A 12,696-nucleotide genomic window follows, 5' to 3' on the forward strand; every position below is an offset into this window, starting at 1 on the left:
AGGGGTGCTGGGGACAGGAGCCATGTCCCCAAAGAAAGGTGACCTGGCCCTCGCCTGCCCAGTCCTGGGTGAGGCCAGGGGGGCCGCTGGGGGGCCGGGCCCATGTCTGCCATCCCATAGGAGGGGGCAGCGGGGGCTGCTGAATGTGCAGGTCCCGGGTGGCTATTCCTGGCAGTCCCGCCTGCACAGGCAGATTGGTTTGCAGGGAGGTGACAAGTGCCAGCCAAAGCCTATAAAAGTCACCCAGCTCCTGTTCTGGCTCAGTGACCTAGTTCCCCCCTCCCAGCACAGCCGTCCCGGAGCAGAGACCATCGGTCCAGGGTGGAGACACCTGGTCCTGAGCAGGGACCCCAACCTCGGAGTCCAGACCCCAGATCCAGAGGAGAGATCTTTTGTCTGGAGCAGGAACCCCAAAGCAGAGCAGAGACCCCGGAGCAGAGACCTCAGAACATCCCCTTCCCCAGCCCCCAGGCTTTGCAGCGATGACCGGCAAAACTGCACCTCCAGCCAAAAAACCGGCTCCGGCAGCGGCCAAGAAAAAGGCAGCGCCAGCCCCGAAGGGAGAAGCAGCCCCGAAGGAAGCAGCAGCCCCGAAGGAAGCAGCAGCCCCAAAGGAAGAAGCAGCCCCAGCTGCTGAAGAGCCCCCAGCCCCTGAGCAGCCCCCAGCCCCCACAGACGAAGCCACTCCCCTCCCCACAGAAGCTGGAGCAGAAGCGACTCCAGCACCTGCAGAAGGTTCCCCAGCTCCCCCAGCTGAGCCCCCAGCCCCAGCCCCCGAGCCTAAACCAGAGAAACCAAAGGAAGGTGAGTGGGGAGCTCTGGAGTGGGGAGGAGAGATAAGCAAGGCTTGGAGGGGGCATGTGCAGGGGAGAAGGGGCAGAGGGATGAAGTCATCAAGGATATTTTTGCAGTGGGATAGGGCTGGGGATTAGGAGGATGGGTGGACTGAAGACAGACCTGGAAGCTGAGAAATTGCCCTCCAAGAGCCCTGGTACTTGAGCCCTGCCCTCACCACTGCGGGTTTGTTACAGAGCCGCCCAGCTGCCCCTTGTCTTTGGCCGTGGAAGAAGTGAGTGAAAACTCATTCACGCTGACCTGGAAAGCCCCAGAGCAGACGGGCCGGGCAGGCCTGGATGGATACGTGGTGGAGATCTGCAAAGATGGAAGTAGGTTTGGTCTTTCCTGTCTGTCAAGCATGGAGAGATGTGTGCGGTTGTGGGGTGGGATGGAGCTGGGTGGAACGCAGCAGAGCATTTCCTCCAGCAACAATTCCCTTTCTTTGCCCAAATGGATCCATTTAGAATGGTTATTTCTTATCCATGGAGAAACAGGGCATCCCATTGGCTTCAGACAGCAGTGATGTCTTTAGCAGGGGCTTGGAGCAGGCTTAGTGTCACTGCTGTGTCCAGCTCGAGTGTGGAGCAGAGACCAACACACCTTCTGGGCATGGTCTCTGATGACCTCCAGATCTGCAGAGACCTGGGACTGGGATGGTAATCCAAGAAAACAGGAGGAAAAACTCAATTCTCCCATGTTTGCCCAAAATGAAGCATAGAAGGAATGCGGATACGGAGGATGAGGAAGGAAAGGGTCCTGAGCGTGTGTCAGCCAACTTGATGGTGTTTGGAAAGAGGGTGGCTGTGGTGGATGGAGGTGGGCTGGGAGGTGGCAGCAATTGTCCAGCAATTGTCCATGGCTCTCCAGTTGCATTGTTGGGTGGTGGAATGGAGTGGGTGGATAAGATTCATGTTTTGGGCACTCTCTTGAAGCCCTGCTGGGCTTTGGGGTGAGAGTGAAGGGTCTGTGTGGCTGGGGGGATCCGCAAGAGGAGGCTGGGCTGGAGTGGTTTGGGAGACGCAGGTGGCCTCAGGGAACTTGACCCTCAGCTGTTTAGCTTGTGGCACACAGGATGGACACATTCCTGGCTGTGGGAGGCTTCCATCGCTGGGCTGGGGGGGAGAGGTTACCACAAGTGGGTGGGATGCGTGAGGAGGGCCTTGCATGGGGCAAGGAAGGATGCATCCATTCCTGGAGGGATCTGTCTGACAGCCACCCAAAGGGCTCAGTCTGGATGCTCTCCTGGCTTGTTTTGGGTCTACTGGAGTATGGGAGAACTCCGGTCCCTCAGTCATCATCTAGGGGCCATGGGACTGCTGTATTTGGGCTGGTACAAGACTCTGGTTGGCTAAAATATGGTGAGATTTGAGTGAGGGCTGATTTGAGCAATGCCAGTGGTGAAGGGAAAGAGGATCTGATGGGATTTGGCTGCTCCAATGGCATTGACAGGAAAATCTTGTTCTGAAGGTGCACATGGGGGCTTGGCACACCCTGGCACATGTGGGTCACTCTCACTGCCCACACGGGACACCCAGTCCTTGGGGGACCAGGGCAGTTTATTTTCTGAGTGAGAAACACCTTGAGAGGTTTGGCACACGGCAAGGCCATGTTAGCTGGGGCTGGGGGAGGGCTGGGCTCTGGGTTGAGTTTGAGACAACCCTTCCAAGCAGGAAGAACATTTGGAGAGGTCCATCCAGCTGGGGGCAGGTCCTGAGCAGACCTTGCCCAGTGTGGAGGAGTTTGTGGGGGCCATGGTGAGTCCCGGTGTTGTCCTGGGGCAGTGAGAGGAGCAGAGGGGCTGGCAGGGAGCTCCAAGGATCTTTCCTTTCAGAAATGCACCTGGTCAGCAGGGACGTGTTCGCTGGCCCCATGCCTTTTCTTGCTTGCAAATGTCCTCACGCGCCAATGCTGAGCTTCTGCCAGCACTTCATACCCCACACTCCTTGGCAGGGGGGCCAACCTCCCCTCCAAGGTCCCTTTTTCTGCTGATGCCCCAAAAATCATTCCACCTTTCTGAGGAAGAGGTTCTTTGCCTCTGGGTCTCCCCCCCGGGCCGTGATCCTGCTGCTCGGGGTGTGTCAGTCTGTCCATGGCACATCCAGAATGCTGTGCTGCGTCTGTTGCAGGTTCAGACTGGAAAGCTGTGAACCAGGAGCCTTTTCTTTCCACCCGCTACACAATCCCAAACCTCAGCTCTGGGGACAAGATCCATGTGAGGGTGGTGGCTGTCAGTGCCAGCGGAGCCAGCGTCCCGGCCGCTCTGGAGCAGCCAGTGCTCATCAGGGAGATCCTCCGTGAGTACTGCCCCTGAAGGAGAATTCCTGGCTGGAATCCCCGGCCATCCCTGCAGCCTGAGCAGCCTCTCACGGTCCAGTCCAGCCTTTGACAGATGTTATTCTCAATGACTGGGTCAAATTCCCTCGGGACAAGCTTCCTGACCTCACCAATCTTGCTGATGGTGAAGCTTTGGGGGTGAAGGACCCAAAGGGCAGAGCCACATTTTCCCGTTTCATGGCAGGAATCCAGAATCCGCCTCCCCCTGAGCTTGTCTCCTCCCCTTGGCCGTGTCACATCCCAAATATGCCACGGCACACATTGGACAGCTTTGTTTATTTAGCTCAGGGAATTCAAGAGCTGGTTGTCTGGAGCATGGGAACTTTAATCATGCTGAACTCGCTAATGAATGAGTTGCTCCCATGCTTAGCAGGACTCACATTCCTCCCGGGGTGCTGCCAATTTGCCGAGGCTGATGCAGGAGGGCAGGGCCAGCTTGCACTCAGCAAACAGCAAATACAGACTCATTTTGCCTTTAGAAGGAATTATTAATGCTCAAGTTTTCCTGTTATTCAACACATCAGATTTTTCAGCTGCTTAAAAATAGTAATACTAACAAAAGTTATTCCATGAACCACCAGCTTTTCATAGGAAAAGGCTTGGAGAATATCAGCCTGTGGAAAGGGTCTTGCAGGGTCTTCTCAGTGTGCTTGGAGGAGGTGGATGTGGCTTAGGGGGAGTGGCTGGGCCTGTTCACCTCTGACCTCAAAACCATCCCACCAAACCTCATAGAACTGGGAAAACTGGGGTGTGAGGGACTGACATGAGATGACAAATGCACAGCTCGTGCTTCCCACACCCCATCCCTGCTGCCTGAGCTTTGTCCCAGCCACATGTACAGGTGTAAAACCCAAAGAGCTGAGAGACCCACACACAACTTGATCTACTGGGTTTTCCTTCCTTCCCCTTTCCCTCCCTCCCCTTCCCCTTCTCCTTCCCCTCCCTCCCCTTCCCCTTCTCCTTCCCCTTCCCCTTCCCCATGCCCTCCCCTTGCCCTTGCCCCTCCCCTTGCCCTTCCCCTTGCCATCCCCTTGCCCTTGCCCTTGCCCTTCCCCTTCCCTTTCCCCTTCCCCTTCCCCTTTCCCCTTCCCTTTCCCTTTCCCTTTCCCTTTCCCTTTCCCTTTCCCTTTCCCTTTCCCTCCCCTCCCCATCTGTTGCCTCCGGGCCTTCACATTTTCTCCAGGCCTGCATTTTGTACATCTCACCAGTTCATTTATAGCACCCCAGGGGATTTTAAATAGCAGCAATTGGACAGCACAGAGCTTAACAACAGGTGGGATGAGTGGGCTTGGGAGGTGGAGAGGGACAAGGAGAAACCAGATGAAGGATCAGTATGGGAGTCACACTTTGCAGGGAGCAAGGGCAGGAAAGAGCCTTCCCACCATGGCACCGTGTCACCTGGGCCACCGACCTCAGCTCTGAGGAGCTGGGGAGAACACCCCTGAATTACCATTCCTCCCCTGCGGTCAGGTTTCCCGGCCCTGCTGAGACAGATGAGCCCAAGTGGCAGCACTGGGGGATGGATCCCTGCAGAAATCGCAGCACGAGCAGAGCAGGGACCGTCTCAGCTGTCAGAGGGGCCTGGCCCTGTGCTCCCCAGCCCTCACAGCTGTTTGGCTCAGGCCCGGTTTATTCTGGCCGGGCCCCTCCCCAGGGTTAAGCTCGTGCACATTTAACCCGGGCACAGACTCCCAGCTCCTTTATGAGGGGCTCCAGAGGGATCCCTGGCTGGCACTGAGCCAGCAGAGCTACACGGCTTCCATTCGCCCGGGGAAGGGGACACGCTCCATGAGCACTCTCCAGCAGGGTTTTTGCTTGGCTTTGTTATGCTCCCTTGGGGACGTTTGCCTTTGTCATGAGCCTGGGGTTTCCACAGCTGTGGTGTGACCAGGCACCTCCTTTGTGTCTCAGTGGGCTGGAGTGCACAGGGAAGGTGGAGGTCCAGCCTTGTCCTTGCTGGAAGCTGGGCCTCTGGAAAGTTGGGGGGAGAGATATTTCCCAGCTGGGAGATGCTGTTCCCTGCCTTGTTACCATACAGGTTGTGCTGTGGCTCTTCTGGTTAAGCCCATGTTGTCTCTATGGGCTCCAGGGGGTGAATGATCCATCAGAATGCTGCCTTCGGGTTGGTGACCTGGGATCTCGGGCATGGGCATCACTGTGGGGTACAGGCGATGGGATAGGCTAGCACAGCCCTGCAGGGGAGCAGCACCGTCCAGGAGATGAGAGGGAGAAGGTGACTGTGTTTGGGTGGGTTTTCTTGGTGGCCAAGCAGGGGTGTGTATCGAGGGGGGTCAGCCAGCTGGGGAATGGGAGTTCCTTGTCTCACAATGTGAATTCCTGGTCCCCAGAGCTCCCGAGGATCCGCATGCCTCGGCACCTGCGGGAGACTTACATCAGGCACGTGGGGGATGCTGTGAACATCATGATCCCCTTCCAGGTAGGTGGGTGATTTGGGCTTTAATCCCTTGGGCATTTCCCTCCAGGTTGCTCCTGCAGGTTAGCTCATGGGTCCAACTTGGCCTGGTCCCTGTGTCTTGCGGGCCAAGGGTAGGTGATGGGGTGGGAATGTCTCTCCTTTTCCTGCCCAGACCCCATTTTTCCCCTGCTACATCTTTATTGATGATGCTGCAATGGGACAACCCCAAACACATCAGGGCATGGGCTGGCTGTTGCTGCTGTCTCAGCCAGTAAGTCCAGTTCAGCTCATGCTCCTGGCCAGGATCTGGCCGCATCACTTGGGACCCCACAGCACAGCACTGGGGTTCCTTGAGGGGACCAGCTGCCTTTGGAGCAGGGCAGCCTCAGGGCTGTGATGGGGGAGAAGTGCTGACACTGGTGGGTTAGGCTGGAGGTCATCTCCTCAGCTGATCTCTCTCATCCTGTCTGGGACATCACCAGAGCATCTCCACTGTGGCAGCTGGCTCTGAAATGTGTTGGCCAAGCAGGGGGCATGAGAGGCCCCTGAGCTGAGGGACTTGTCCATGCCATGTCTCACAGACAGTTGGGACTCTGTGCTGGCTGTGCTCCAGGCATGAACTTTCCCTGTGTGCTGAGTTCAAGCCCTGCTGCTAAGCTGGATCTTGGGCTCAGCGCCTGGGCCATGAGAGCACAGCTCTGCCCTGGCAAGTAAAGCTGGGCTTGCTCCGTGAGGACCCTGGGGAGCCAGCATGTTCCAGCCTCACCCCTGGAGCCTGAGGGCTTCCCATCAGTGAGTCTGACAGGAATCAGCTGCAGCTTCTTTCCCGGGGACTGCTGGATGGGAGAGGTGGCACCCGGGCTGCTGCTGCCCAGAGCAGGTTGGCTCTGCCACCCATCCTTCCCAGCAGGACCTGCTGGGACCACGTGCCCGAGTGGCTCCTGACCTGCCTCTTGCTCCAGGGAAAGCCTCAGCCCGAGGTGAGCTGGACCAAGGAAGGGCAGCCTCTGGACACCAACCGCATCACCATCCGCAACACGGCTCGGGACACCATCTTCTACATCCGCCAGGCCCAGCGCGGGGACTCGGGCAAGTACGAGCTCACCGTGCAGATCAACGGAGCCGAGGACAAGGCTACCCTGGACATCCAGGTGGTTGGTGAGCTGAGGATGGGACCCTGCAGGGTCACTCTGGGGCTCATTTCTCCTCCTTAGCTGGGTAGGTCTTGTTCTGGGCGGGATGTGATGGGACAGCAACAAGGCAAGGGACCCTGGAGTCTCTGTTCCAGTGGGATCCTCAACAGGATCATGCAGGTGAACCCCTCTGGTTGGGGATGCAGAGTTTCTGCCGGCCCTTGCCCCGCGCAGCTTCTCATCCCTTGTGTGCTGCACCAGGGTGAGAAGAGATGAAAAACGAGGTGAAGGGATGGTCAAGGTACAGAATGTGGGTGGAGCAAACTGGGACGTCACCCTGAGGGTGTTTGTGTTTGCAGAGCCACCCGGCCCTCCCCAGAACCTGAAGCTGGTGGATGTGTGGGGCTTTAATGTGGCCCTGGAGTGGACTCCCCCTGTGGACAACGGGAATTCTGAGATCAAGGGCTACAGGGTGCAGAAGTCAGACAAGAAGAGTGGGGTGAGCCTGGGTACTCCTGCTGCTGGGGATGCCCTGATGGGAGAGGGGCAGCTGCACTCCCTGCCTCCCCCCACACCTTCTCCATCCTTGTCACAGCCTGTCTTTTCTCACTACTCTCTTTTTTCCTCCTTTTTCCCTCCCAGAAATGGTTCACGGTGCTGGAGCGCTGCACCCGCACCAGCTGCACCATCTCCGACCTCATCATCGGCAACACCTACTCCTTCCGAGTGTTCTCCGAGAACATCTGCGGGCTCAGCGACAGCGCTGCCGTCGCCTCTGGGGTGGCCTGCATCGAGAAGACAAGTGGGGACACGTCCCTGGCTGAGGGGCTGGGGAGGGTGGTGGCCAAGAGGGGTCCTGACCAGTGGGCCAGTGGGGCTTCCTCGGAGTTGTGCTGATGCTGCTGGGCCAGTCCCCAGGACAAGACCAGCAGGGGTGAGGCTGAGCACCCCCAAGGTCCAGAGGTCCCCTACCCCCCTTCTGCACCTCATTTCTCCTTTGGGGAAAGCTTGTGCCGTGCTCAGCCCCCTGAGAGGAACCAAGGCATGGACATCCCTGGGAGGAGATGGAAGCAGGAGCTGGGAAGGGTCAGAACAGCCCTGGCTTTGGCCCTGCAGCTCAGGGCCAAATCTCCAGCCAGCCCTGCTCTCCTTGCATCTAATTCCATCCTTCCCCCTGGTAGCACACAGTGGCCTGAGGTCTCTGCCACATGCAGATATTCCCTCCAGCTCTTATTTCTGTGCACTGAGATTTGAGGATGGACTGGGAGATCCAGAGTGTGCCTGGCCTGGGTCTGACCTGCTGCACACAGGATGTGTCACAGTGGGTTTGGGGATTGGCATCCCCCCTTCTCCTTGCAGGACCAGGGCACTACCATGGCATGAGTGCATGAGGAAACAGGGCTGTCTGAGCTCAGGGCCACGTCCTTGGGTCAGGCCAGGTGACATCTGGCCTATTACGTGAGGGAACAGAAGTGGTTTTGGGTACTTTGTGCTGAATCCCTGTGTTGGTCAGCCCAGGAGCCTGAGCTCTGCCTCAGCTAGAATTCATTATTTCCTCAGAAACCACTTACCAGCCAGAGAAGATCCCCCAGCGGGACATGATGGAGCCTCCAAAGTTCACGCAGCCCCTGACAGACCGAACGACTACGCGGGGCTACAGCACTCACCTCTTCTGCTCCGTCCGGGGCTTCCCCCAGGTCAGTGCTTCCTCCATGGGCAGCACCACCCTGGCCCGGGGACATCAGTGGGGTTTTTTGCAAGGAAGCTGGAGGTGTCTGGGAGATGGTCGGTGCTGTTGGATTAGGGTTGGATTGAGGTTAAGAGCTGCCCTCTGAGTCAAACTGGGGCACATTCAGGCTGTTTCTGCATGGAGATGGGAGACTGGTCTTAAATCAAGCCATGTCTTGTTTCCTCTGTGCTGGGGGAGGAAGGGTGGAGCAGTGGTTAGGGCTCACAAGTGGGAGATTTGGATCTTCAGAATACTTCTGGCTGTGAATCCCACCATGGCCACAAGCTTCAGGCAGGGCAAGGCAAAGACAGAGAGAGGTGGCTGCATTTTGGGGCCAGTTAGACTTCTCATTTCTCTCCCTGCTTTAAACTTTCAGCCCAAAATCATCTGGTTGAAAAATCAGATGGAGATCCGGGAAGACCCCAAATACATAGCGCTGATTGATCAGGGCGTGTGCTCGCTGGAAATCCGCAAACCTGGCCCTTTCGATGGGGGTGTCTACACCTGCAAGGCTGTGAACCCCCTGGGGGAGGCCTCAGTAGACTGCAAACTGGATGTGAAAGGTGAGATTGGCTGAGGGGAAGGAGGAGCAGGAGCCCTTGCCTTGCCCTGTCTTTTCCTTGTCCCACTTTCCCGGTGCTCTGTTTTGTCCCTGTTTTGTGTTGATCTTGGTTGTGAGGGAGCCTGAGGACACTGGGCAGCCCTGTGGAGCTGCAGCTTTGGGCTTCTTGGGTTTATGGTCTTGAAGCATCTTGAAATCACCTTTCCTTATTCATGGGGAAAAAAAGGGAGAGGAAACCAGAAATGGCAGAGCCAGAGGAGCTGCTGGAGGCCTGGCCCAGCGCTGGCTGCCCCCGCTCCTGTCCCAGGCGTGGGGGGTGTGTGTCAATCTCCTCCCCTGCACCTGGGCTGCTCTGATTTATGTCTCGGGATCCTGCCTGCACTTCCCAGCTCACATTTCCCTGCCTCAGCAGAGCATCTGGAGCAGCCCTTGCACAGACCTGCCCCGCCTTGCTCCACACGGCCCCTCCTCAGCCCATGGGAGGATCACTGCCCGCACACCCTCTGCGTGTTCCTGTGCCGGCCACGTGTCCTTAAACACTTATATTTTCCCTCCCGTGGCTTCTGAGCACACTCTTGCCCCCAGACACCCTCTGCCCCACTTCCCATGCAGGCAGGGTTCCAGTCTGGCAGTCCCAGCACCTCAGTCCCTGTGGAAGCTCCAGGGCTGTTGGTGTGGCACAGGGTATGTGGCATGGGGTGAGTGCTCAGCTCTGTGGGAGCTGCTGCTGGACCCTCCAGGAGCGCTGACCCAGCCAGCCCAGCTCCTGCAGCCCCACAGGCCCATCCCCAGTGCAGCCGTGCAGGGGCTCGGTAGAGTCACAGAACAATGGAATGGTCTGGGTGGGAAGGGACCTCAAAGCTCATCCCATTCCTACCCCCTGCCATGGGCAGGGACACCTTCCACTAGCCCAGGGTGCTCCAAGCCCCATCCAGCCTGGCCTTGGGCACTGCCAGGGATCCAGGGGCAGCCACAGCTGCTCTGGGCACCCTGTGCCAGGGCCTCCCCAACCTCCTTCCCAATATCCCATCTATCCCTGCCCCCTGGCAGTGGGAAGCCATTCCCCCTTGTCCCGTCACCCCATCCCTTGTCCCCAGTCCCTCTCCAGCTCTCCTGGAGACCCTTTAGGCCCTGGAAGGGGCTCTGAGCTCTCCCTGGAGCCTCCTCTTCTCCAGGTGAACACCCCCAGCTCTCCCAGCCTGGTTCCAGAGCAGAGGGGCTCCAGCCCTTGGAGCAGCTCCGTGGCCTCCTCTGGACTCGCTGCAGCAGCTCCAGGTCCTTCCCGTGCTGGAACCCAGGGCTGGAGGCAGCTCTGCAGGGGGGGTCTTACCTGAGCAGGGCAGAGGTGCAGAATTCCCCTTCCCTGCTGCCCACGCTGGGGGCTCAGCCCGGTTGGCCAAGGAGGATGAGCTGGGCATTGTGCTGGGGACACAGAGCACCTGGGAGTCTCCCAGACCTGGCTGGAGCAGGCAGTGATGGTGGTGTGTGGGATTGCTTGGAGCAGGTGTGTGCAGGGATGGGGCGTGCAGGTGCACGTTGGGGTGAGCACACAGGCACTTTTGGGAGTCAAAAGGGGAGTAAGACAAGGGGAGTTCAGGGGGCTTTTGTCTTCTGTGCTCTCCTGCAGTGCCCAAGTGAGGACAGATCGGAGGACAAGACAAAGAGCAAGGTAGGTCTGGGCTGAGGCACCAGGATGGAGGGAGGGTGGATCACTTCAGGGGGCTGGAGTGGGCTGAGTGTCCTGGATTAGCCTTTGTCACCTGCTGATGGAGTCCCAGCTCGGGTCTTCCTTGTCCCATGGCTGGAGATGCATGGGTGGGGTGGGATGGTGAACCTGAGGGAAACCTGTCCCCTGGTGAGGTGGAGGGAGGGCTGTAGATGTGGCTGGGTTTGTCCTGCGTTAGAGCCGTGGCAGGGACATGTTTCCCCCTCATCCCTGACCAGGGCTCTCTTGGTGCCCTCGCAGGACTCGGATCTCATTCCTTTTCCCAGGTGGATCCTGCAGCTGCTGGGCAGTGGTGGGGCAGGTGCTGATGCCCCTGGCCATGGTCTCTGCTGCCTGCTGGGCTGCCCCTCCCTGGCAGTGCTTTGGGGGCTGCACCTCAGCCTGCCATGGCATGGCCCTCTCTGAACCTGTCATTAGCTGTGACAATAAAACAAACCCACCTGAGGGGCTTCGGTCCTAATAGAAGCCACCAAACCCCTCTGTCCTGCTTTTTGTGGGGTTGGCTTGGGTGGGGGGAGGTGGAGAGCTGCCAGGGCTGCTGTGGGGTCATGTAGGATCCCACCCAACTGAGGGTGGAGGAGATGGGTCTTGAGCTTGGTAAGGAAGGACCAGCTTTACGAAGCACACATTACTGAACCAGAAGGAGCCCAACAAGGAGAAGGAGAATGCGGAAAGATTTCCTTCTGGAGCAGGGGCATTATTCTGGCTGGGGAAAAAGAAATGCCACATCAGTGCTGTGGCATCTTAATGCTTCTTTACTGAAGCACAGTTTTTTATCCACACCGGTGAGGCAGTGATCCAGCCAGGAGCTGTCACCTCCCCACGGTGGCTGCAGGACATGTTGATGCGCTGTCGAGAGGAGGGGATTTGTCCCTGTGAGCTGGTGGCTCATGTGCAGGATGAGTCATCCCTTGAGCAGACACTGGGTGTTACCAGAGCCCAGAGGGACCCATGGAGCTCATGGACACCCGGGCTCGGCGGCGCAGGGTGACCTCTCCACCAGCACCGCCTCCCCCTCGGTCTGCAGGCACGAGGGCAGGAGCTCTCCCAGCTGCGTGCCAGCTCCGTCATGGGGCCAGACCCACATCCTGCCCATGTCCTGGCTGGCCCTGGCACTGCCAGTGTAGATGCAAATCCAGCCTGGCATCTGCAGATTGGAGCCCATCCCACCCTTGGTGCCACGGAGAGCAAAGCCGGGCAGTGGCGGTGATTAAGCAGACCCCTCTGCACCATCTCTCCTGCAGCCCCTCTGCTTTGTCCCCATCTGTCCCCAGGCACCTTCAGCCCAAGCTGAAGCCCAGGGGCTCAGCACTGGCACAGCACCGTCCCCCCCAGGGTTGTTTCCACCATCAGAGGGCATTGTCGTATTAATTTTATCCCACTGCTGGTCGGGATGGATTCTTGAGGTGGTTGGGGGTGGTGGTATTGCCACAGGCTGGAGGTTGCAGTCCCAGCTGGCACGTGGCGAGCTTGTTTTCCCTGGCATGCTCACACCTGGCCCTGGACACTGCTGTGGGTGTCCTGCCCCCCTTGGTGTTCCTGGCACCTGGGCACGTGGCTTTGGCCAGTGGGATTCTTTCAGGGCCAGGGTCTGGAAGCAGGCTGTGAGCTGATCTCCAGGAGTCTGTCATGCTGCACACTGTGCCCTTTCCAGGCCCTTATCTCAGTCCTGCAGGGCACAGACTGTTGTAACCCCACAGGGGATTGAGGTGGGCGACAACATCCACTTTTAGTGAGGACTCCCCGGGAAAGGTCTGGAGAGCACAGAGTGGAAAAATCCACTGAATGTTATTTTTAATGGAGCAACCATTCCCCATGCTTTTAATTTATGAGCATCCCAGTCACCAGGTTCCTGGGCACCTTAGCAAGGGTCAGACCAAAGCATCAGTTCCAGGAAAGCAGCAGAAATAAGATGCAAGTGGGAGTCAGAGCCGGGCAAAGAACAGCACTAACCTGAGG

The 12,696-nt window shown here is 58.1% G+C and overlaps 1 protein-coding gene across 2 annotated transcripts; it reads left to right on the plus strand.

Annotated features, from left to right (window-relative positions):
• The first annotated feature begins 251 nt into the window (after positions 1-251).
• MYBPH (myosin binding protein H) lies at positions 252-11,215 on the plus strand. 2 transcript variants are annotated; one of them, XM_032133479.1, is made up of 11 exons: positions 252-804; positions 1,032-1,166; positions 2,964-3,131; positions 5,520-5,608; positions 6,550-6,745; positions 7,080-7,219; positions 7,363-7,522; positions 8,281-8,417; positions 8,826-9,012; positions 10,639-10,680; positions 10,978-11,215. In XM_032133479.1, the coding sequence occupies exons 1-10, from the start codon at positions 483-485 to the stop codon at positions 10,647-10,649; spliced, it is 1,545 nt and encodes a 514-aa protein (XP_031989370.1). In that variant the 5' UTR covers positions 252-482; the 3' UTR covers positions 10,650-10,680; positions 10,978-11,215. The 2 variants fall into 2 exon arrangements, with proteins under 2 accessions (XP_031989370.1, XP_031989369.1); XM_032133478.1 differs by having other exon boundaries at positions 11,004-11,215.
• Positions 11,216-12,696: the final 1,481 nt, after the last annotated feature.

Source organism: Corvus moneduloides, chromosome 24 (genome assembly GCF_009650955.1).
Source record: "Corvus moneduloides isolate bCorMon1 chromosome 24, bCorMon1.pri, whole genome shotgun sequence".
Taxonomy (NCBI): domain Eukaryota; kingdom Metazoa; phylum Chordata; class Aves; order Passeriformes; family Corvidae; genus Corvus; species Corvus moneduloides.

Coding starts and splice junctions, on each gene's coding strand:
- MYBPH (XM_032133479.1), top strand. CDS start 483: ATGACCGGCAAAACTGCACCTCCAGCCAAAAAACCGGCTCCGGCAGCG. Junction 5,609..6,549: donor ACATCATGATCCCCTTCCAG/GTAGGTGGGTGA, acceptor CTCTTGCTCCAG/GGAAAGCCTCAGCCCGAGGT. Junction 7,523..8,280: donor GGCCTGCATCGAGAAGACAA/GTGGGGACACGT, acceptor TTATTTCCTCAG/AAACCACTTACCAGCCAGAG.